The 21,783-nt window shown below is 42.2% G+C and overlaps 1 protein-coding gene across 6 annotated transcripts in view; it reads right to left on the bottom strand.

The window, feature by feature from the left end:
• aplp2 (amyloid beta (A4) precursor-like protein 2) overlaps positions 1–21,783 on the bottom strand; it is a 59,443-nt gene that overhangs the window by 8,955 nt on the left and 28,705 nt on the right. For 4 of the 6 annotated variants that reach the window (XM_028808462.1, XM_028808465.2, XM_028808467.1 and 1 more), the window contains exons 4-13: positions 3,495–3,607; positions 3,135–3,415; positions 2,866–3,053; positions 1,716–1,883; positions 1,285–1,415; positions 1,123–1,197; positions 867–1,025; positions 656–784; positions 334–433; positions 77–250 (exon numbers count right to left, since the gene is read on the bottom strand). In XM_028808462.1, coding sequence (XP_028664295.1) covers positions 77–250; positions 334–433; positions 656–784; positions 867–1,025; positions 1,123–1,197; positions 1,285–1,415; positions 1,716–1,883; positions 2,866–3,053; positions 3,135–3,415; positions 3,495–3,607 — 1,518 coding nt within the window. The remainder of the gene's footprint in view (positions 1–76; positions 251–333; positions 434–655; positions 785–866; positions 1,026–1,122; positions 1,198–1,284; positions 1,416–1,715; positions 1,884–2,865; positions 3,054–3,134; positions 3,416–3,494; positions 3,608–21,783) is intronic. The other 2 variants (XM_028808463.1, XM_051931780.1) reach the window with 2 other exon arrangements.

Here is a 21,783-nt window from a genome sequence, read left to right as displayed (position 1 = left end):
AACAAGATGAAAACCAGAGAGTAGAGAGGAGGGGAAATCAGGCAGCGCAGAAATGCCTCTCACAGAGAGCACCAACCTTCTCCCTCTGGCAGTGCCCCAAGACTTTTAACCTGGATGGGGCGGTAGGGTTTGCCCTCTACAAGCGGTAGCTCTACACTCTCCTCAGAGGACACAGTGACATCAGTCTGTGACTCCGAAATAGATGACATAAATTGGCTCATATCCTCCTTTTGCTCCCTCATCAGCTCATCTGGATAAAGACAGTTAGAGGTTACTGCAGGACTGTGATCACCACCACAATCGTGTCATGTATGCGAAGAGTCAAGAGTTTACCAATTTCCTCCTGAATCTCCTCAGCTACATATGGCACCTTGTAGAGCAGTGACAGACTCTGGTTCATTCTTTCCTCGATGACTCTCAGGTGTGTCATCACCTAAAAAACAGCAAACGCATCCACAGTATTAAGTTCTACTTATTCGCAGTAGGAGGAGAAACCATTCTCAATGTGCGCAATGCACCTAATTGATACAGGAGGAGGAAAATATCAGACAAGAAGATGAATGAAGAAGGTAGGGGATAGGGTGATTTTGACAAGTAGTAGTTGATATTTGAGTCTGAGCAGATGCTTGATGGCAAAGTTGCTAAGTCCCCTCACCTGAGATTTCATCTGTGCTGCCTTCTCAGGGTCGACAGCTAGGACATGTTGGTAGTGACGGATTGTGTGCTGACGATCCTTATTCTCAGTGCGAACATACTTCTTTAAGGCCTGCAGGATTCTGTGGGGCTGCATGACAATCAAGAGAAAGTGAGACAAAGTGCGACACCAGCATGGACTATTTACAAAGACCGTTTCAGGGTGGACCTACCCGTGGTGGATCAGCCTGCAGTGCAGCCAAGTAGTTTTCCAGAGAGACTCTGCGACGATCATTTAGCATAGCTTCCACTCTTGCCAGATGGGTCTCTACCAGCTGCTGCTTCTCACTGGCAGCTTCTTGCTCTAGGGACTCTACCATAGTCTGGAAGCGCTACAGAACACAAGGAGGAAAAAAATGGGACTCAACTGGGAAGACCACTAAAAGCAATGCAGTTAAGAGTGACTATCAAGAGGGACAAGATACTCACTTGGATGAGGGTCTGTCTCTCAGCCTTAGGTAGGTTCTTTGCTTGTCTTTCAGCCTCCTCCCAGTCCTTCCTCACCTGTACAAAGAGAAGTGACACTTGAGGATCATGAAGTCAGAAGAAGGACCACCTACAGTTTCAATTGGATACCCTAGCTCAACAAACCTTCTCCATGCGGGTACGATGCCGCACCTCCAGCTGCTCCTTTGCCCTCTGAAAGCGAGCATGTTCATTCTCATCAGCAGGTGTCTCAAAGTATACGTCCACATCATCAGTAGGTTGAGGGGTTGGTGGAACTAGAGAATGATAGATCAAGTGGGGTTATGCAATGCTACCAAGAGACAATGAGGACATGCCCTCCCTTTCTTGCCAGACTCTAACTTCACTCTGAACCAAGTCACAAAACTTGCAGGTGAAAAGCCAGTTGTGAGAAGTCAAGTGTTAGAAGGTATTAGTAAAAGACAGCATTCACACTCACAGCTACACAAGTTCCCCCAACCACTAGCCAATGTTCAGCAGCTTCAACGGGTTGGTAGAATGTTAAAGAGAAAGAGGAGCAGCAGACAAGGACGAGGGCCGGGACACGCTGGACTTACTCAGACGACTGCACACAGCCATGCAGTACTCCTCAGAGTCAAAATTGTTGCGGTTGCCGCCGCAGCCTCCATAGACGAAACGCTCGCACTTGTGCTGGTCCGGTTCGAAGTACCAGCGGGGCATCATGGCCCTGCAAGGCCCCGTCTCCGCCTCCAGAGAGCAGACAGCTGTGAGGGCAGGACAGGCTGTTAAAGTGTATGTATGGGGGAAGAGGTTGATGGATAGTGAGGTGTTTGGTAAATTGAGGGCAAGAAAAAAAAAAAAAATATAAAATAGAGGAATTTCATTTTAAAATAAAGATCTGGCATTGTGGAGCGGAGGTGGGATTGGCCTGCTAGCTGAATGAAGGACTGAAACCGAAATGAGTGTGTCAGGAAATGACAGTACTCTGGGGAGGTGGCCCAGCGAGGCAGGTATCACAAACAAAGGGCACTGCTGTAGTGACAATGTTTTTAAGTCAAATAAATGTGATGTACAGCACCCAACTTTTAAAAAGAAAAGCAGTGTACTCCTTTCTCAAATTATTTTTCATCTTAAAGCAAAATAAGATTCATTTCAGATTTTCCTTTTGGCTGAGATTGAAAATGGAGCCAATCTCTTTTTTTCAAATGTTCCTATGAAGTAGCTTGTGACTAATAAAATATTAAGTTAGTACATGCCACTAACCCTGGTGTCCATTTCCCATGGGCTAAAACAAAGTTAAGTGGTAAATACTGTAGATTTCACCAATTTACAAAAAATATATAGATTTTTTTTTTTTTTTTTTAATAACACTATGTGCTGGAAAGCTAAAACTCAACAGCTAGGTTACATTTAAAATGCAGAAATGGCAAACATGGGGAATTACTTTCCAAGGGTCAAAATTATATCAGATTATTTGATTAGCCGATTACTATACCCCTTCAGGACAGAGACAACACACTCACAAAGCAGGTGATGGGTACCTTGTGGATCTACCTTGCAAAAAAGGGGAAGCGGAACAGTCAAGTCTTCAGTTCTTTCCTTACTTCATTACAATCGCCCAAGGCCTGGGCCATGTGCTTCATCTGGACCTCAGTAATCAGGGCTCAGGTAAGCTGCTAAAGAGGGGATGACGTCCCTATCCCCCAGCACAATACTTCAACAGCCAGACTCAAAGTGGGAGGTTACCTTTGACTTCTTCATAGGTCTTGTCAGCAGGGATCTTTTCTGGAGTGTTTACAGCTTCTTCATTATCCCCATATTCAGCTTCGTCCTCCCCTGCATCTTCATACACATAGTCCAAATCGTCCTCCTCCTCAGGTTCCTCCACTGCCTCAGCCTTCTCATCCACATTCTCCTGTGTGGGAGCCTCACTGCTGGACCACAAGATATTTATTAGTAGCTATGACTACGATAGACCGAGTTCTGACTAGCCATAGGGCAATCGTGCACTATACCTCTTCTCTACCACGCTCTCCACTTCTTCCTCTTCTTCTTCTTCCTCTTCCTCCTCTTCTCGCTCACTAACTTCTACTTCCTCATCTTCATCGTCCTCCTCCTCTTCTTCATCTTCCTCCACTTCCTGCTGATGCTCTTGATTCTGCATTTCTTTGGAGACTACGTCATCTCCTGGTCGAGCAGAAGGACAGCAAACGTACTCTGTGCCGTGGAACCTATCGATGCCACATGGAAGCAGCATTCCATAGCTGTGCAGGATCATGGAATCCATGGAGCATGCCTGTGGATCAAAGGAAAGAGTTTAGAAAAGTTCAGTCTAAGAAAACACCATCTAGCCAGCATCTTTCCTTGCCACTAACCTCCTTGGCTACACTGTGCCAGTGCTGGTGGCTATCGCACACATCCGTTTGCTCCTTGTGGAAAAATCGGCACTTCTCTGGTACCAATAGCACATCACTGACAAACTCCCCCACTGCAAGACACAAAAGGAGATGAGGTTTTGATGAGAACAGGCCACTTAGCTCGGCCAAGCCAGTCAACTTAATCTCTTGATCCAATTCTTTCAAAATGATGTCAGGATCAGACGTTCCTCAGAATTCAGGTTTATAATGCACTGCCTGGTAATTTATTAGGTATTCCAAATATATGTGTGGAAAAAATACTTTAAAATGAGCTCTTTAACAACAGACAAATTCGGGAGAAGAGGAAGCTAGAAAGCAACACCTGGCTTCCACTATGGTAACCCCCTTCATAATTTTAAACACTTCTATTATACATTCTCAGACCCGTTTAATCCAACAGCAACAGAATGAATGGCTAGCTTGACAGGTCTTGTAATTGTACGCAAGGCTATACATTATGACCCAGATTCAAGCTTTGTGAACATCTAAATTCAAATTGGTTGCACCAGTATGAGTCTTAGTGCGACCAAGCTGAATTGACAGGGCTGGCTAGCAAGCAAGCTTCATTTTGTCATTTATATTCAAATAAGGCCAGGCCGATATATGGACTAACCAATACAATCCCCCTGCTTAGCCTCATTGTTCATTTAGGATTGATGAGGGATGATAAAGTGAACATTTTCTACTGCATACTTGACCGTGTCCAGACAATTAGCAGTTCGGTACAACAATTGTTTGTGCACTGAAAACAAGCATAGTGAAAACACATTAGCACATACCATACGGTTTAGCATTTCCTCAACAGTTTTGGAATTTCTACCTCTCTGCAGTGACACAGCCAGAAGAAAATTGGCTTGAAGTGAGTAATAAAAGTGCTTTATGAATGTGAGCTCAAGTGTTGCAGCTTAACACTTCTGCTACTTCAGTTTGCTATCATGGGAGAGGCCGCGTGCAAGATGGTCTTTGGACTTACTAGTTAATGCCTTTGGCCGCGGACTTGCTGTGTCACTTAGCAGTGCAGATAGGATAGTTGCGTTATAAATATACTACATTAAGCTACAGTGGATTCAGAAAGCTTTTTTTTTTTTTCTTAAGACCCCTTTACTTTCTTCACACTTATTGTGTTGTAGATTTAATTTTAAATAGATACATCTAGCAATCTACCCTTAAAATATATTCTTACTTTGTTATTATGGGTTAAGAAAGGGTGGAACATTTATTAAAAATCTGAAACTGAAATTTCTCATTCATTTGAGTATCCAGATCCTTTGCTGAATTGTGGTCAGGTGCATCCTGCTTGCTTTACTTCTCCTTGAGATGTGTCGAGAACTTGACTGGAGTCTACTTGTGGCAAACTCAATTGACTTGACATCGATTAGAAAGGCACATATTCTCGCGCATATTTAAAGTCCACAATTCATACTGCATGTCAGAACAAAAAAAGATAAAATTTACGTCCCAGAAACACTTTGTAGACCTACATGGTCAAACTGTGGCGAGGCAAACATCAGGGTGAGGGTATAAAACCAATTTTCTAAAGTCTTGAGTGTTCCCAGGAACACAGTGACTGCAGGAAATGTAAAATGGAAGACAATTGGATCCACCAGGGTTCTTCCTAGATTTGGCCTTCCGGCCAAACTGATTAATTGGACACTAATCACCTCTGTCAGGGAGGTAACCGTCTAAATCGACTTAATCAGTGGGTGGGCCTCTTTGGCAGAGTCTTAAATTGGTTTGAGTCTTACTTGACAGGTACAAAAATTCTTTGTTAGTTGTGGCAACTATACTTCGAAGTAACATGATATTCTATATGCTGTTTCACAAGGATCTATCTTGGGTTCGCTGCTCTTTTCGATCTCCATGCTTCCATTAGGTCAGATTATCTCAAGGCATAACGTGAGATACCACAGCAATGCTGACGACACACAACTGTATTTATCAATGGCGCCCGATTACCCCGACTCTTGCTTCACTGACACAATGGTCTTACTTATGTTTCTGAATGGATAAGTAGTCATTTTCTCAAACTAAATAAGGTGAAATCGGAAATCTTAGTGATTGACAAAAAGGGATATAGTGAGGGTATCTTTATAAATAATCTTCATTTGGATCTTGATCTTTGTTTGTCCGCGAATGAATTAGAAGAAGCACTAGATGGCAGTAGAGAGACAGCTAAAACATAGGCATTGCATTAAGAATCTCCTCCAGGCTTATACTACTGAAGACTGTAGTACTCCAGTCACACCTCAAAACACAGACATTCAAACTAAACAAATTGTTGTGCTTTAAATTAACTAATCTTTATATATAATCTTCATTTGGATCTTGATCTTTGTTTGTCCGCGAATTCCACGCATGCGTAGACCACCTTCCAGTTTAGTACGTTGTTGTTGTTACTCACCGATGTCAACAATGTGCTGGAATAACGAAAGGGGTGGTGGACAGTGTTACGCTGGTTAGCTCCTGAGGCCTGGTTAGAGAATGAGATTGCCAAAGATAAAAGGTACATGCCTACGTAACATATGAATGAAAGAAAGACAGTGGGTAAAATGAATGACAACGTAACAGCACGTTCCAGAAATTATTATTGTTATGTTGTAGCCGGCGAGTGCTGCGCGTCTCAACAGTTGTACCGTGGCTTGCTCACATGTCAGTGAAGTGATCCCTATTTATGCTTTAAAGAGCCTGGATACTTATGTGTCTCCCTTTTATAACCATTGCTCCGTGTATATTGCCGGACTCTTTGGATTGCCACAAAGCAACCTGCGAGATTGGAGAAAGGTTGAGAAGAGATCATGAGAGGAAACGACAGCGTCGTGAAAACGAAACGGACTGAACGGAGAGAAGCAGAAATGCTCCTCCACCACCACATAATTACTATTCGGACAGTGATTCCGAGTAGGCCGTTCCTATCGAATCAATGTCCAAGGGTTTTCTTTTGTAATTTTGTTTCCCTTATAAAAAAATCATAATGCTGTGCGACGAAGGGCCCAGTTCACGAATGGCAGCCGCGTTTAAACAGGGAGCCCTTCACAGACAACTTTAACATGCGCAACGTAGTTGGGCGCACATGGCTAGTTAGAAATAAACTTGATCCATTAGGCTTAAATGTCAAGACAGAGGTAAAGAATTTAGGGTAATTATCGACTCAATCTAAATCAGATTACTAGGACAAAACTTCTTCACTTAAGAAATATAGCAAAAGTTAGAGCCCTTATAACTTTGCAAGATGCTGAAAAATTAGTTCATGCTTTTGTTTTTAGTCGACTCGATTACTGTAACGTACACCTCTCAGGACCACCCAATAAAGACATCAACCGATTGCAACTAGTGCAGAATGCAGCTCCCAGAATCTTAACTAGGAAAAGAAAATCCGAGCACATCTCTCCAGGTTTGATGTCACTACACTGGTTACCCATACCATTTAGAATGGACTTTATTTATTTAAGGCTTTGTAAGCCATAAGCAGCATTTTAATCTGCTCCATCCTATACTGTAATCCCTCCTCCGTCGCGGGGGTTGCGTTCCAGAGCCACCCGCGAAATAAGAAAATCCGCGAAGTAGAAACCATATGTTTATATGGTTATTTTTATATTGTCATGCTTGGGTCACAGATTTGCGCAGAAACACAGGAGGTTGTAGAGAGACAGGAACGTTATTCAAACACTGCAAACAAACATTTGTCTCTTTTTCAAAAGTTTAAACTGTGCTCCATGACAAGACAGAGATGACAGTTCTGTCTCACAATTAAAAGAATGCAAACATATCTTCCTCTTCAAAGGAGTGCGTGTCAGGAGCACAGAATGCCACATAGATAGAGAAAACAATCTCTAGCAAACAAATCAATAGGGCTGTTTGGCTTTTAAATATGCGAAGCACCGCGGCACAAAGCTGTTGAAGGCAGCAGCTCACACCCCCTCTGTCAGGAGCAGACAAAGAGAGAGAGAGGGAGAGAGAGAGAGTTTGTTTTTCAGTCAAAAATCAATACGTGCCCTTCGAGCTTTTAAGTATGCGAAGCACCGTGCAGCATGTCGTTTCAGGAAGCAGCTGCACAAAAGATAGCAACGTGAAGATAATCTTTCAGCATTTTTAGACGAGCGTCCCTATCGTCTAGGTGTGCGAACAGCCCCCCTGCTCAATCCCCATACGTCAGGATCAGAGATAGTCAGCGCAAGAGAGAGAGAAAAGTAAGTTGGGTAGCTTCTCAGCCATCTGCCAATAGCGTCCCTTGTATGAAATCAACTGGGCAAACCAACTGAGGAAGCATGTACCAGAAATTAAAAGACCCATTGTCCGCAGAAATCCGCGAACCAGCAAAAAATCCGCGATATATATTTAAATATGCTTACATATAAAATCCGCGATGGAGTGAAGCCGCGAAAGGCGAAGCGCGATATAGCGAGGGATTCACTGTATTTCAGAACTCCTCTCACCTTACACTCCAAATCGTAATCTTAAATCTTCAAATGAGGGTCTGCTTATAACTCCAAGAGATACAGTGATCCCTCGCTATATCGCGCTTCGCCTTTCGCGGCTTCACTCCATCGCGGATTTTATATCTAAGCATATTTAAATATATATCGCGGATTTTTTGCTGGTTCGCGGATTTCTGCGGACAATGGGTCTTTTAATTTCTGGTACATGCTTCCTCAGTTGGTTTGCCCAGTTGATTTCATACAAGGGACGCTATTGGCAGATGGCTGAGAAGCTACCCAACTTACTTTCTCTCTCTCTCTCTCTCTTGCGCTGACGTAGGGGGGGTGTGAGCAGGGGGGCTGTGTGCAGCTGCTTCCTGAAGGACATGCTGCACGGTGCTTCGCATACTTAAAAGCTCAAAGGGCACGTATTGATTTTTGACTTTGTTTTTCTGTGTCTCTCTCTCTCTCTCTCTCTTCCTGCTCCAGACAGAGGGGGAGTGAGCTGCCGCCTTCAACAGCTTTGTACCGGCGGTGCTTCGCATACTTAAAAGCCAAACAGCCCTATTGATTTTTTTTTTGACTGCTTGCTTTGTTCTCTCTCTCCTGATGCGCACTCCTTTGAAAAGGAAGATATGTTTGCATTCTTTTAATTGTGAGACAGAACTGTCATCTCTGTCTTGTCATGGAGCACAGTTTAAACTTTTGAAAAAGAGACAAATGTTTGTTTGCAGTGTTTGAATAACGTTCCTGTCTCTCTACAACCTCCTGTGTTTCTGCGCAAATCTGTGACCCAAGCATGACATTCTAAAAATAACCATATAAACATATGGTTTCTACTTCGCGGATTTCCTATTTCGCGGGTGGCTCTGGAACGCAACCCCGCGATGGAGGAGGGATTACTGTAAACTCAAAAGAAGTGGGGAGGTGGCCTTCTGCGGTTATGCACCTAAAATATGGAACAGCTTACCAACAGAAATTTGCAATGCTGATACGGTGGAGCACTTATTTAACATGGCTTTCTCATAGCTTCATTTTAGTGTAATCCTGATACTCTTTATATGCATTTAATTATCATGGCTCCAAAACCCATACTAACCCCCTATTATCTCTGCTGTTCTTTTTCTGTGGTGGCAGATGAAATGCTCCACCAACACCTGATCAAAGGCACCGTGCAGTCCCTACTTCAATGGATTGAAGGCCAGAGGTCCACATGATCCTCATCTAATTCTTCCACGTGAAGCCTGAAAACCATGAGAACTGATTGAGATCATTTATGTCAGGTAGAATGCCTAGTTGGGGCTTGGTGGTCTCGTGGCCTCGGCACCCCTGCAGATTTTTATTTTTTTTTTTAACCCCAGAGGGCTGGAGTTTTTTTTTTGTTTGTTTTTTTCTTTCCTCCATGGCCATCGGACCTTACTTTATTCTTTGTTACTTAGTATTACCTAATTTTACTTTTATATTTTTTCTTTCTTCATCTTGTAAAGCACTTTGAGCTCTATCATTTGTATGAAAACATACTACAGAAAGAAATGTTGGTCACAACAACAAGAACAACAACAACAACAACCCAATGGTCATTCTAACAGTGCTACAGAAGTCCTCTGCTGACATGGGAGAACTCGTCAGAAGGATGACCATCTCAGCACCATGCCAGTAAAAGACATACAGCAGCCTGCTTGGGAGTTTGCCAAATGGCATTTACAAAAAAGATTCTCTGGTCTGGTGAGGTAACAATTCAACTCTTTGGACAGAATTCCAAGCACTATGTCTGCTGAAGATTATCACCTGCCTAATACCATACCTTATGGTGAAGCCTGGCTGGGCACCATCTTGCAATGGGGGTGCTTCTCAAAGACAGGGACTGGGAAACTGGTCAGATTTGTTAAAAGAATGAATGCAGTCAAATACAGAGAGGTCCTTGAAGAAATCCTCCTCCAGAGTGTGCACAGCCTCAGACTGGGGAGACAGTTCACCATTCAGCACAACAAGGACTCAAGGCCAAGCCAAGACAATGCTGAAGTGGCTTCAGGACAAGCTTCTGACTATTGGGCCTGAGCAGCCAAACCAAAGCCACGACCTAAACCCTATAGCTGAAGATGGCAGTGTGTAGATTCTTCCCATCCAGTCTAATGAAGCATGAGAGGATCTGCCAGGAGAATGGGATAAACTGGTAAAACCCTGGGGTGCAAAGCTTGTAGGGACTTACCAGGGCCTTTTTAAAAAAAAAAAAAAAAAAAAAAAAAAAAAAGCTGTATTTGCTGCCAAAGGGGCTTTTACAAAAGCACTGGATTAAAAGTTTGAATACTTATACAAATGAGAGATTTCAGTTTTTCATTATTAGCAAACCTTTCTGAATATACATTTTGACTTTGTCATTACGGGTATTTAAGTACAGGTTAAATGGGCACAAATTGCAAATTGAATTATTTAAAAGCATCACGGAGGCGCAGTGGTAGCGCTGCTGCCTCGCAGTAAGGAGACCTGGGTTTGCTTCCCGGGTCCTCCCTGCGTGGAGTTTGCATGTTCTCCCCGTGTCTGCGTGGGTTTCCTCCGGGCGCTCCGGTTTCCTCCCACAGTCCAAAGACATGCTGATTAGGTGGATTGACGATTCTAAATTGGCCCTAGTGTGCGCTTGGTGTGTGCGTGTGTTTGTGTGTCCTGCAGTGGGTTGGCACCCTGCCCGGGATTGGTTCCTGCCTTGTGCCCTGTGTTGGCTGGGATTGGCTCCAGCAGACCCCCCGTGACCCTGTGTTCGGATTCAGCGGGTTGGACAATGGATGGATGGATGAATTATTTAAAATAAAACCTACAACACAATAAAGTCGGCAGAAAGTGAAGGGGTCTGAATACTTTCTGAATCCACTGTACATTCTACTTTAATGACTGGAAGATTTAAGAACAACAAATTAGGCTAAAACGGATGTAACCTGCCTGCTTACATTTGTACTGTAAAATGGTGGCATGGCTGCTGATACAACACATTCACAAATTACTACAAATTTGCTTTACATTCTCACTGAAATGCTTGTAAAACTGGGTGTTTCAATCTTTGCCAAAAAAACTCAGGGGTTGAAGCTATCACCTCCAGTTCTCTCCAACGCATTCAAAAACTGCTTCAGGTAACAAAGTTGTGTTTTATCTACTTAGGAGGTTTTCCTGTCTCTTACGGCGCAACGCTTGTTCCTGCAGGTCCTTGTTGCAATCAATTTCATAACCTCACCGACTCATTTCCTGCTTTAAACTCTTTCATATTTGCTGGCTTTTTCATCTTTTAAATCTACAGAAAGATATGATGCCACATGTAAATTACTTTTTGGGAGACTTTTTTTTTGTCATATAATGTACAAGAGCCCATCCTTCCATACACTTTAGAACCTGCTTATCCAGTTAAGGTTTTCAGGGAGGAAATGTCTTATCCTGGCAGCACTAGGCACAAGATGGGCACCAGCCTAGAAGAAGGCATCAGTCCACTACCGGGCACATTCAAACAAACACACATATTCATTCATATGGGTGCATTTCATTTCAATAGGCAACCTCTTTAGGATATGGCAGGAAAACCAAGATGACGCAAAGAAAAACCCACATGGACAGAATGTGAAAATGTAATAACACAACTTGATGGATGAGTCACTTTCTTTTCATTGAACTCGTTTCTGTAGGATTTATCAAATGTCAACTTTTTCTTCCAATAAAGTGATCAAAACAGAGACCAAAACAAATGTTTAAATGATTTAAAATGACGAAAAGCAACTACATCCATTTAGTTTTCACCTGTATATTCATAGCCAAGGCATTTCCATGTCAATAAAAAAGCAGGGAACAAAATTAACAAACAAAAAAAAAAAAATCAATCAATCTTGCTGGTAATTTGAAATGAACCAATAAAAAGTGAATAATTTAAGTTTAACTCCAGTTTGAGAGACTCATGGACTGTATAAGCAACACAAGGAACAGGTCTGTCCCCTTTCTCTTCACTCTGTACATATCCGACTATAAATATAACACCAGGTCATGTCACTGGCTGAAAAGCGCTATATGAATGCAAAGAATTATTAGCAGAATCACCTGAGAATAACAATTCTAATGTTATAAGGGTGCATTGATAAGGGGATGAGACAGAGGAGAGAAGTCAGGGGGAGAACTTTGTTTCTTGGTACAAAGAAAGAATTGTCTGCAACTTAACATCAGCAAAACCAAGGAACTGGTTCGATGCCCGGTCACTATCCATGAAGCAGATATGGAGGTGGTCTACTCTCAAAAGTACTTAAGGGTCCACATTAAATGACAGGTTGGATTGGTCTAGGAAATGGCAGAGAAGACTCTTTCTTTTGGAGACTGTGTTTCTTTAATGTGGACAACCTTCAAATCTTCAATAAATTCTGTGATGGTCAGTGCAACTTTCTACACTGTGACATGCTGGGCTGGTAACGTCACTTCAAGAGAGGTCCACCAAATCCACAAGCTAATTAAAAGGGCAATATAGGACACACTCTGGACCCCCTGCAGTTTACAGCAAAGGAGAGAATGAAGACAAAACTGAGGATCATTATGAACAATGCTTCACACCCTCTCACTGACACACCAAGGACTTTCAGCCAACAAATTATTCAGCAGTCCTTCTCATGTGTGTTCAGACCATAGTGTATAATTAAGTATTTTTATATACATATATACACATACATATATATACACACATATATATTATATATATACACATACATACACACACACACACACACACACACACACACACACACACACACACACACACACACACACACACACACAGTGGAACCTTGGGTCACAACCGCAATTCATTCCAAAACTCTGGTCACAACCCGAAGTAATTTCCCCCATAGGATTGTATGTAAATACAATTAATCCGTTCTGGACCACACGAGCTGTATGTAAATATTATATTATATTATATATATATATATATATATATATATATATATATATATATATATATATATATATATATATATATATATATATAATAAATAAAAAAAAAAAAAAAGATTTTTAAGCACAAAAATAGTTAAATTATACCATAGAATGCACAGTGCAATAGTAAACTAAATGTTTACTTACTTCTTCTGTAACGTATACTTCTTCTGCTTGGGCTCTCTCGCTCGCTGCACAGGGAGAGACTGAACACATGCAGAAATCATCGGCGCGTACAAACCGGAAGGGAAACTGGCTTGTTCGTCACCCGAGTGTGTGGTCGTGAACAGATGCAAAAGTTTGGCGTAACCCGATTTGTACGTGGCCCGAGATGTTTGTGACTCGAGGTTCCACTGTAATGTAATTATATATCCATCCATCCATTTACCAACCTGTTGAATCCGAACACAGGGTCACGGGGGTCTGCTGGAGCCAATCCCAGCAAACACAGGGCACAAGGCAGGAACCAATCCTGGGCAGGGTGCCAACCCACTGCAGGACACACACACACACACCAAGCACACACTAGGGCCAATTTAGAATCGCCAATCCACCTAACCAGCATGTCTTTGGACTGTGGGAGGAAACCGGAGCGCCCGGAGGAAACCCACGCAGACACCGGGAGAACATGCAAACTCCATGCAGGGAGGACCCGGGAAGCGAACCCAGGTCCTCAGGTCTCCCAACTGCGAGGCAGCAGCGCTACCCACTGCGCCACTGTGCCACCCTTATTTACCTACCTACATATTTAAATTAATTTATTTAGCTTATTTATTAAGTTAAAGAGCTTCTGAAAAAAAAAAAAATATCCCCCAGGGGACAAATATAGTTCTATCTATCTAAAAGCTGGAATTTGTTGAAATTAAAACGAAGTAACTGGTTGATTCTGAAGACCACAAAACACTGCACTACTTGAACAATGTTTTACTGGTGTACTATGGAAAAAAAAAATCACTAATAAACAGATGATAATTTAATAATAATTGCATTTTTAATATTTACTTCCACCTTCTAGATCTCTGCAACACCTTCCGGCACTGGCAACAACAGAACGTCATTTTTTTTCTTCCTCCCCTTGTGTGCTGTACTGGTGGCTTAGAGGTTCATTAACACCCTGTAGTCTCCAAACAAATGAATAATGTGAGGATTATTATTCATCTGGATGTCACAACTAGAAACTTTTTATGCACACTGATTGGGTTTCCTTGTTAAGTATCTTGAAATGAGGAGGTGCAGGCATGTGAATGATTGAGCCTTTTGATGGATTCAATGATTCCTGCCTCGTGTCTGATGCTGTTGGCACAGACACTGACTCTCCAAGACAAATCATATGAAAAAAGCAGGGCAGGAAAATAAATTAGTATTAATTTTGTTCTATTAGCACTTCCTCCTTTTCAGTGTTTCTAGATCTTGTTTGGAATCCCACAAGTTAAGGATGGTTTCATTACTGACATTTCATGTGAATGCGTTTCTGTATTTATTTTTTTTTTTATAAATTTGTACTTCATAAAACTAAATGTCTGAAGTATAAATGACATGGAAATACCAAGAATTCTTTACTTGTCAAGTCAAAAGGCTCTCCAGGCTCAGATAAAAAAAAAAATAAAAGCTCCTCTGAGGAGAGAGTAATAAAACAAAAGCAAATTAAATATTTTGGAATGTTCTCTACACATTCCAACAACATTCTCCATTGCTGCATCATGAAAGAAAAAATAAATAAATAAAAGAGGAAATACTTGTACGCTTCAGAGCGGAGCTTTCGGATGCCACATATCACACCTTTAAAAATACATTCGCCACATCTAAAAGCGGGACACAAATAACAGCAAAGTGCAGTGCACCATATGCTACCCACCACGCCAGGTTTAAATCAAGTTCCAGTTAATGTAGAAAAGTAGATCTGATCCTGCAATGGTGCACCGTACCACAAGTACAAGAGAAGGGGCAGCCATAGAACAGCTTTGGTTTCTTTCATAAATAGATTGACAGATTAGAAATTTATTTTTGAAATACAGTAATCCCTCGCTACTTCGCGGTTCACTTTTCACGGATTCACGACTTCACGGATTTTATATGTAAGCATATCTAAATATATAACGCGGATTTTTCGCTGCTTCGCGGGTTTCTGCGGACAATGGGTCATTTTACTTCTGGTACTTGCTTCCTAAGTTGGTTTGCCCAGTTGATTTCATACAAGAGACGCTATTGGCGGATGGCTGAGAAGCTACCCAATTAGAGCACACAGTTAAGTTCCTGTGTGCTGCTGATTAATGCAGCACTCCGTCGCTGAGCCAACCAGGAAGTCTCATCTCACTCATTCAGCATTAGCGTGCTCCTGCTACTGCTTCAGGGGCCGTGTCCAAGCGCCAACAGAAGATGCAAATGATTGCAGAAAAGGTAAAAGTTTTGGATACGTTGAAGGAAGGGAACAGCTACACCGCTGCAGGACACCATCACAGCATCAATGAGTCCACGATTCTTTTTATTTAAAAAGGAGGAAAAGCATATAAGATCTACGGCCGCAGTGTCCTTTAACCAGGGCACAAAACGAGTTGCAAGTGGACGTGATAAGGCAGTAGTCTGGATGGAATCTTCTTTAGGAATCTTTGCAACAAGGTCGACGACGTCATGACCGCCTACAAGCTGCTACGTGTACTTCGCTATACAGTAAGTGTAAATTTATCTACTGATTTCATATTGCTTAGCAGTTGTCCCTGTTATTAATAGAGTAAAGGGTGGGTTGTAAACAATACAGGGAGGGTTTAAAAACGTCCAAATACACGTTAAATAATTAAATAAATATGGTGTCCCTACTTCGCGGAAATTCAGTTATCGCGGTCGGCCTTGGAACCTATCTTCCGCGATAAGCGAGGGATTACTGTAACATGAAATTGCTTGTGCCTGCATTGCCTAACCAGTTTACCTGCAGCAAAGAAACAGTTTGCAAACACTGAATGCAAGGATGTTTTCCAGACTACTCATCCATATCTCTATCTGAAGACTTGCCAAGTACAGTATATCTAATCTTTTTGTTGTTGATCATGTTAGAGGAGAAAGAAAAAAAAAAAAAAAACAACATTAGGAGCACATAAATACACAAAATCATCAGAAAAAAAAAAATTTATAAAACATTCAGTGCATTTCCAAAAAAAAAAAAAAAAAAAAAAAAAGTTGTTAAACTTTTGCCCAGTAGTGTAAGTGATACTGAATCTCCCATGATCAACAAAACAAAATGTACTGGCACAGGTAGAAAAGTACATAGCGCCACTATATAATCTATTTGGACATTTTTTACGGCCCAAATACTATTCTTACCGAACTTTGAACTAGGAATGTGCACGGGTAGACAAGCAGTTAACCACTGGAGGTACTATTATTCGAAATTACCATTTGGGTATTTTACTCATGACGCATGGCAGGACATCAGACAATTCCAGAGTCTATGAAAAGTCAGGTTTGGTAGTATAACAGCATCACTGGGCAGTCAGAAAATCGAGAGTATACCTTATGAGAAGGATTTAGGAGTCATAGTGGACTCTAAGCTATCGACTTCCCTACAGTGTTCAGAAGCCATTAAGAAGGCTAACAGAATGTCAGGTTATATAGCGCCTTGATGTGTGGAGTACACAGAAGGTTCTGCTTAACCTTTATAGCACACTGGTAAGGCCTCATCTAGAGTACTGGGTGTAGTTTTGGTCTCCAGGCTACAAAAATTGGACATAGCAGCACTAGAAAAGGTCCAGAGAAGAGCAACTAGGCTGATTCCAGGGCTACAGGGGTTGAATTATGAGGAAAGATTAAAATAGATGAGTCTTCACAATTTAAGCAAAAGAAGATTATGAGGAGACCTGACTGAAGTGTTTAAAATTATGAAGGGAATCAGCCCAGTGGACCGAGATGGTGACTTTAAAATGAGTTCATCAAGAACACAGGGACACAGTTGGAAACTTGTTAATGGAAAATTACACAAAGAACGATAAGACACTTGGAATAAGCGACCAAGTAGTGTGGTAGACAGTAAGACGTTGGGGACTTTCAAAACTTGACTTGATGTTTTTTTGGAAGAAATAAGTGGATTGGACTGGCGAGCTTTGTTGGGCTGAATGGCCTGTTCTCGTCTAGAGTGTGCTCATTTTCTAAAGTGCAATATCTGGAATGCTAAACATTCCTTCTACAATTCAACCAATACAAAGTTATAGGAGACTAAAATATGCAAAACAGTGCAGTGCATAAAAGATCATTAAAATCAATCAATTAATTTATTACTAATGTGATAAAAACATACCGTCACACCCCATAAAGTGTACTGGAGTGTTTAAAATCCTCAATCCAATAAACAGGTTAAAATCCAAACCAGAAAGGTAAAAAATCACAGTTTCTTCCTTTATGATCTTTCTCTGTTCTCGTCAGGACCCATGGGCATCCCATGGATGCAGCCTTCCATATCCCCCTGATCCGCCACCTCAGCCAGGACCCACAAATCTGGAGCTGCCACCTGCTTAGGTCATCACAATTCTCAAGCCACTGTGTCCTCTCTCTCAGATGGCATCACCTTGTGACCCCATCCTTCCCTCTTCTGCTGTGGCCTCAGCTAACGCTCGCAACAGCTTTGCCTTTTCAGCTCATCGGCTGACCTCTCTGAGCTCCTCTGTCCCCCCCACCCTGCTCGCCACAAACTCCTCAGCAGTGGGGTGCTACCCTATTTGTCCTCCACCATTTCCCTTTTGCAACTCACAGTTGTTTTCTTTCCGTTTTAACCCCCCCCCCCACCATTGTTCTTTCTGCACTACCCCGCTCCTCCTTATGCACCCTTTTGTACTCGGCCGTTGCATCCCGACTTTGGGCTACTACCACACGTCAAATCATCAATTAACACCTGCACAAGCCGGCATGTGCAAACCTCTGCGCCATCTTGAGCAACGTGGGTTGAACCACCACTGAAAAGGACCAAACAATTAAATCAATTCACACTCCCTTACTTGTTTCATGACACTCTGGTTAATTACATGTTTAGGTTCTGATGTATATTTGTTTAAATACTCAAACACGTTTCATTAAAGTCACGTTAAGTATAACTCTCAACGTCGGAGATAACGTGCTTTGACTTGTGGTGAAACACTTTTCATTGTTTTTGCGTTTTTTGCCATTAACCAAATATTTGCATGTTCACTTTAAGAATATTCGAATATCAAAATTAATCACATTGCACATCCCTAGTTTGAAACCCCACAAGGCCCTCCTTCATATGAGGGACACAGCTATCTTATGATCTGATCCATTTGACATTCCTTACTGTTATTCACAGACCGTTGGGATGATTGATCTTTCTTTCCATTTATTATACATTATAAAGACAGGCACTTAACAAACCACATGGAGCAAAGTCACTAATGTCATTAACAAAAAAAAGCGAATATCAAAGGATTGTTAGACTGTAACTCCACAAGAAATGGACACATAGTGAAGCACTCCTTAGCATCTCTTACCAATGGGACGTCACTATATATAAAAATTAAAAAATTGCATCAGTAAAACTGTAGCTGGCATATCACAGAATACCAGCTCTTCCAGCATTTATGAGTGTCACATTGTGTGCACTATTAGAAGTCAAACATTGGTGGCTTATCCCAGTAAAGTGTTAACCAAAGACACAAGTGCAACTGAGAGCAGTACCAGCTGCAAGGACAGCTAGATTGTGAGAAGAGTCGCAGTGAATTACATTTAAAAGCTCCCATCACATTACCATTAAAAGCCATATTAGCCCTAGGCTTAAAGCAAAGTGCATAGAATGAACAAAGATGGAGGCTTTCATTATTGTTCTTTTATTTGAAATGAGTAAACGAACACCAATGGCTTATGTCCAGCAACCTGCATCTCATGTGGGTGCAGTTGTCTCTGCATGTTTTAATACTACAGAGAAAGAAAACACTTTAAACGCAATGTGTGCGCAGTTAGTCACTTGGTATAGGCCATGATGGTCTAATGTTCCTAATATTTTATATATTCATACCATATTTTGTTGAATTCTGGCTTATCACCACACTGAAGAGGGTAAATCAATCCTGATTTTACAAAATAAAAGTGACTACTACTATTGTTCTGAAATATTTTTTCATTATTACTGCTTAGATAGTTTAACCTTTACAAGTTTAGCATTTTTCAAGCTGAAGTTATCCATCCATCCTCTTCCGCTTATCCGAGGTCGGGTCGCAGGGGCAGCAGCTTGAGCAGAGATGCCCAGACTTCCCTCTCCCCGGCCACTTCTTCTAGCTCTTCCAGGAGAATCCCAAGGCGTTCCCAGGCCAGTCGAGAGACATAGTCCCTCCAACGTGTCCTGGGTCTTCGCCGGGGCCTCCTCCCGGTTAGACGTGCCCGGAACACCTCACCAGGGAGGTGTCCAGGAGGCATCCTGATCAGATGTCCGAGCCACCTCATCTGACTCTCGATGCGGAGGAGCAGCGGCTCTACTCTGAGCCCCTCCTGGATGACTGAGCTTCTAACCCTATCTTTAAGGGAGAGCCCAGACACCCTGCGGAGGAAACTCATTTCAGCTCCTTGTATTCGCGATCTCGTTCTTTCGGTCACTACCCATAGCTCATGACCATAGGTGAGGGTAGGAACATAGATCGACTGGTAAATTGCGAGCTTTGCCTTGCGGCTCAGCTCCTTTTTCACCACGACAGACTGATGCAGAGCCCGCATCACTGCGGACGCCGCACCGATCCGCCTGTCGATCTCACGCTCCATGCTTCCCTCACTTGTGAACAAGACCCCGAGATACTTGAACTCCTCCACTTGGGGCAGGATCTCGCTACCAACCCTGAGAGGGCACTTCACCCTTTTCCGGCTGAGGACCATGGTCTCGGATTTGGAGGTGCTGATTCCCATCCTAGCCGCTTCACACTCAGCTGCGAACCGATCCAGAGAGAGCTGAAGATCACGGCCTGATGAAGCAAACAGGACAACATCATCTGCAAAAAGCAGTGACCCAATCCTGAGTCCACCAAACCGGACCCCCTCAACGCCCTGGCTGCGCCTAGAAATTCTGTCCATAAAAGTTATGAACAGAATCGGTGACAATGGGCAACCCTGGCGGAGTCCAACTCTCACTGGAAACGGTTTCGACTTACTGCCGGCAATACGGACCAAGCTCTGACACCGGTTGTACAGGGACTGAACAGCCCTTATCAGGGGGTCCGGTACTCCATACTCCCGGAGCACCCCCCACAGGATTCCCCGAGGGACACGGTCGAACGCCTTTTCCAAGTCCACAAAACTGAAGTTATTTATTTATTAATTTATTTTTTTTACAAACATGCATTTACTAGGCACATTTGTCTTCTAGAGTTAAGTTTTTCTTCTAAATTAAAAAATAAATACATATGAAATGAAATACATAGCCAGTCCTTGCATTTTACATTATTTTTTATGCCCAGTGTCCCATAGAATGTAAACACCAGATACATCAGACAGTATTGGTCAGATTTCATACGCACATTATAAAATAGATTATACATGTCATTTCTGAACAAAAAAAAAAAAACAAACACCATTATTATGTGATTCAGCCATTTTAAAAGACCACCAGCTGTGCACAATAGTTCAGCCCTCATCTTCTTCCGCAATAACCTTCCACCATGGGGTGCACGATTGCCTCCCAAAACACAAAACACAGTAAGCCATTTGTGCCACACGGTTTGTTTTGATTTACTTCCGAATTCATGTGAAAACTCACACAAGCAAACAGAAAACGTATCCTTACCTCTAGAAGAGTAGAATCGAGAATATGCGATGATACAATTATTTCAAGATCACGTTTGTTGTTGCAAACGTGCATCGAAACACGGGAGGCATGTGGTTTTCTTTTATCGAAACACAAAGAGAACGTAATCGGTAGGGTTTTCATCTTTCCTTTTCGGTTGAGCCTCGTGTTTCCATAGGGTTCATCATAAAATGCCAGGATTGGATATGCATCTTTTAAATCTATAGAACATTTTAACTTTAGGACACAATTTCACATGACAACTCCAAATATGCCATGTTTGTGAAGAATAACTTCGACTTGAGAAATTCCAAACTTATCCTTTAACATGTCTATAAAAAAAAAGTGATTGTTCACATAGCTGTTCTTGCTCTAAAACTGGCCCCAGTTTATGAACGTTATCATTGTAAAGGACCCATTAATCAGTAAGCAATCATGAGCACTAATGGAAAAACCAAGTTATCAAACAATTACACTTTGTGGCAGTTTGCCAAGAGTACACATAAAAAAGTTAAAAATTAAAATTATGTTTAATTGAAGATTGTGGTGAACTCATGATTAGTAAACCAGACAGTCAGGGAACACCCTTAATATGCAGACATAGATAGGCCATGCACAATTCATTTGTATATTTACTAGCTGTGCTACCCGTCTAAGGCAGGTTGAAATCTAAAGGCATCTTCACCCTTTTGTTTTGAATGTGTGTGGTGTAGCGGGTCCACAGCTCAAGTCAAAAAGGCCACTTTTTAAATAAATAAATCGCCGCCTTTGTGGCTAAGAGAGAGGACGTGGTATGTGTGGCCAGAGCGGTTCACGGGTGATGTGTGATGTGGACGGTCCTCACTTAAGTACACAGGTGAGGAGTCGTCCGCATTCATAATTGGTTCCGGGAGCTGCCAATTGTCACATCTGATCCATGTCCTCATAATAAATAAAAGCGCGAGGCAGTTAGGAAGGGAAGAGAAAAGCTAAGAGAGAAGTATGGAAGTTAAGGGAGAGGAAGGCTGGAGAAGTGGGGTGCCGCTGCGAGCGACAGTAGGCTCACTTGAGCAAAGGGAGGCAGCTGAAGGAGAGCCCTGGAGGAGTTTGGCCAACTCTTGGAGTGGGTAGACTGAAG

This window comes from Erpetoichthys calabaricus, chromosome 9, assembly GCF_900747795.2.
Source record: "Erpetoichthys calabaricus chromosome 9, fErpCal1.3, whole genome shotgun sequence".
Classification (NCBI taxonomy): domain Eukaryota; kingdom Metazoa; phylum Chordata; class Cladistia; order Polypteriformes; family Polypteridae; genus Erpetoichthys; species Erpetoichthys calabaricus.
The sequence above is the reverse complement of the archived record's forward strand: the minus strand, read 5'-3'. Positions and strand labels throughout refer to the sequence as shown.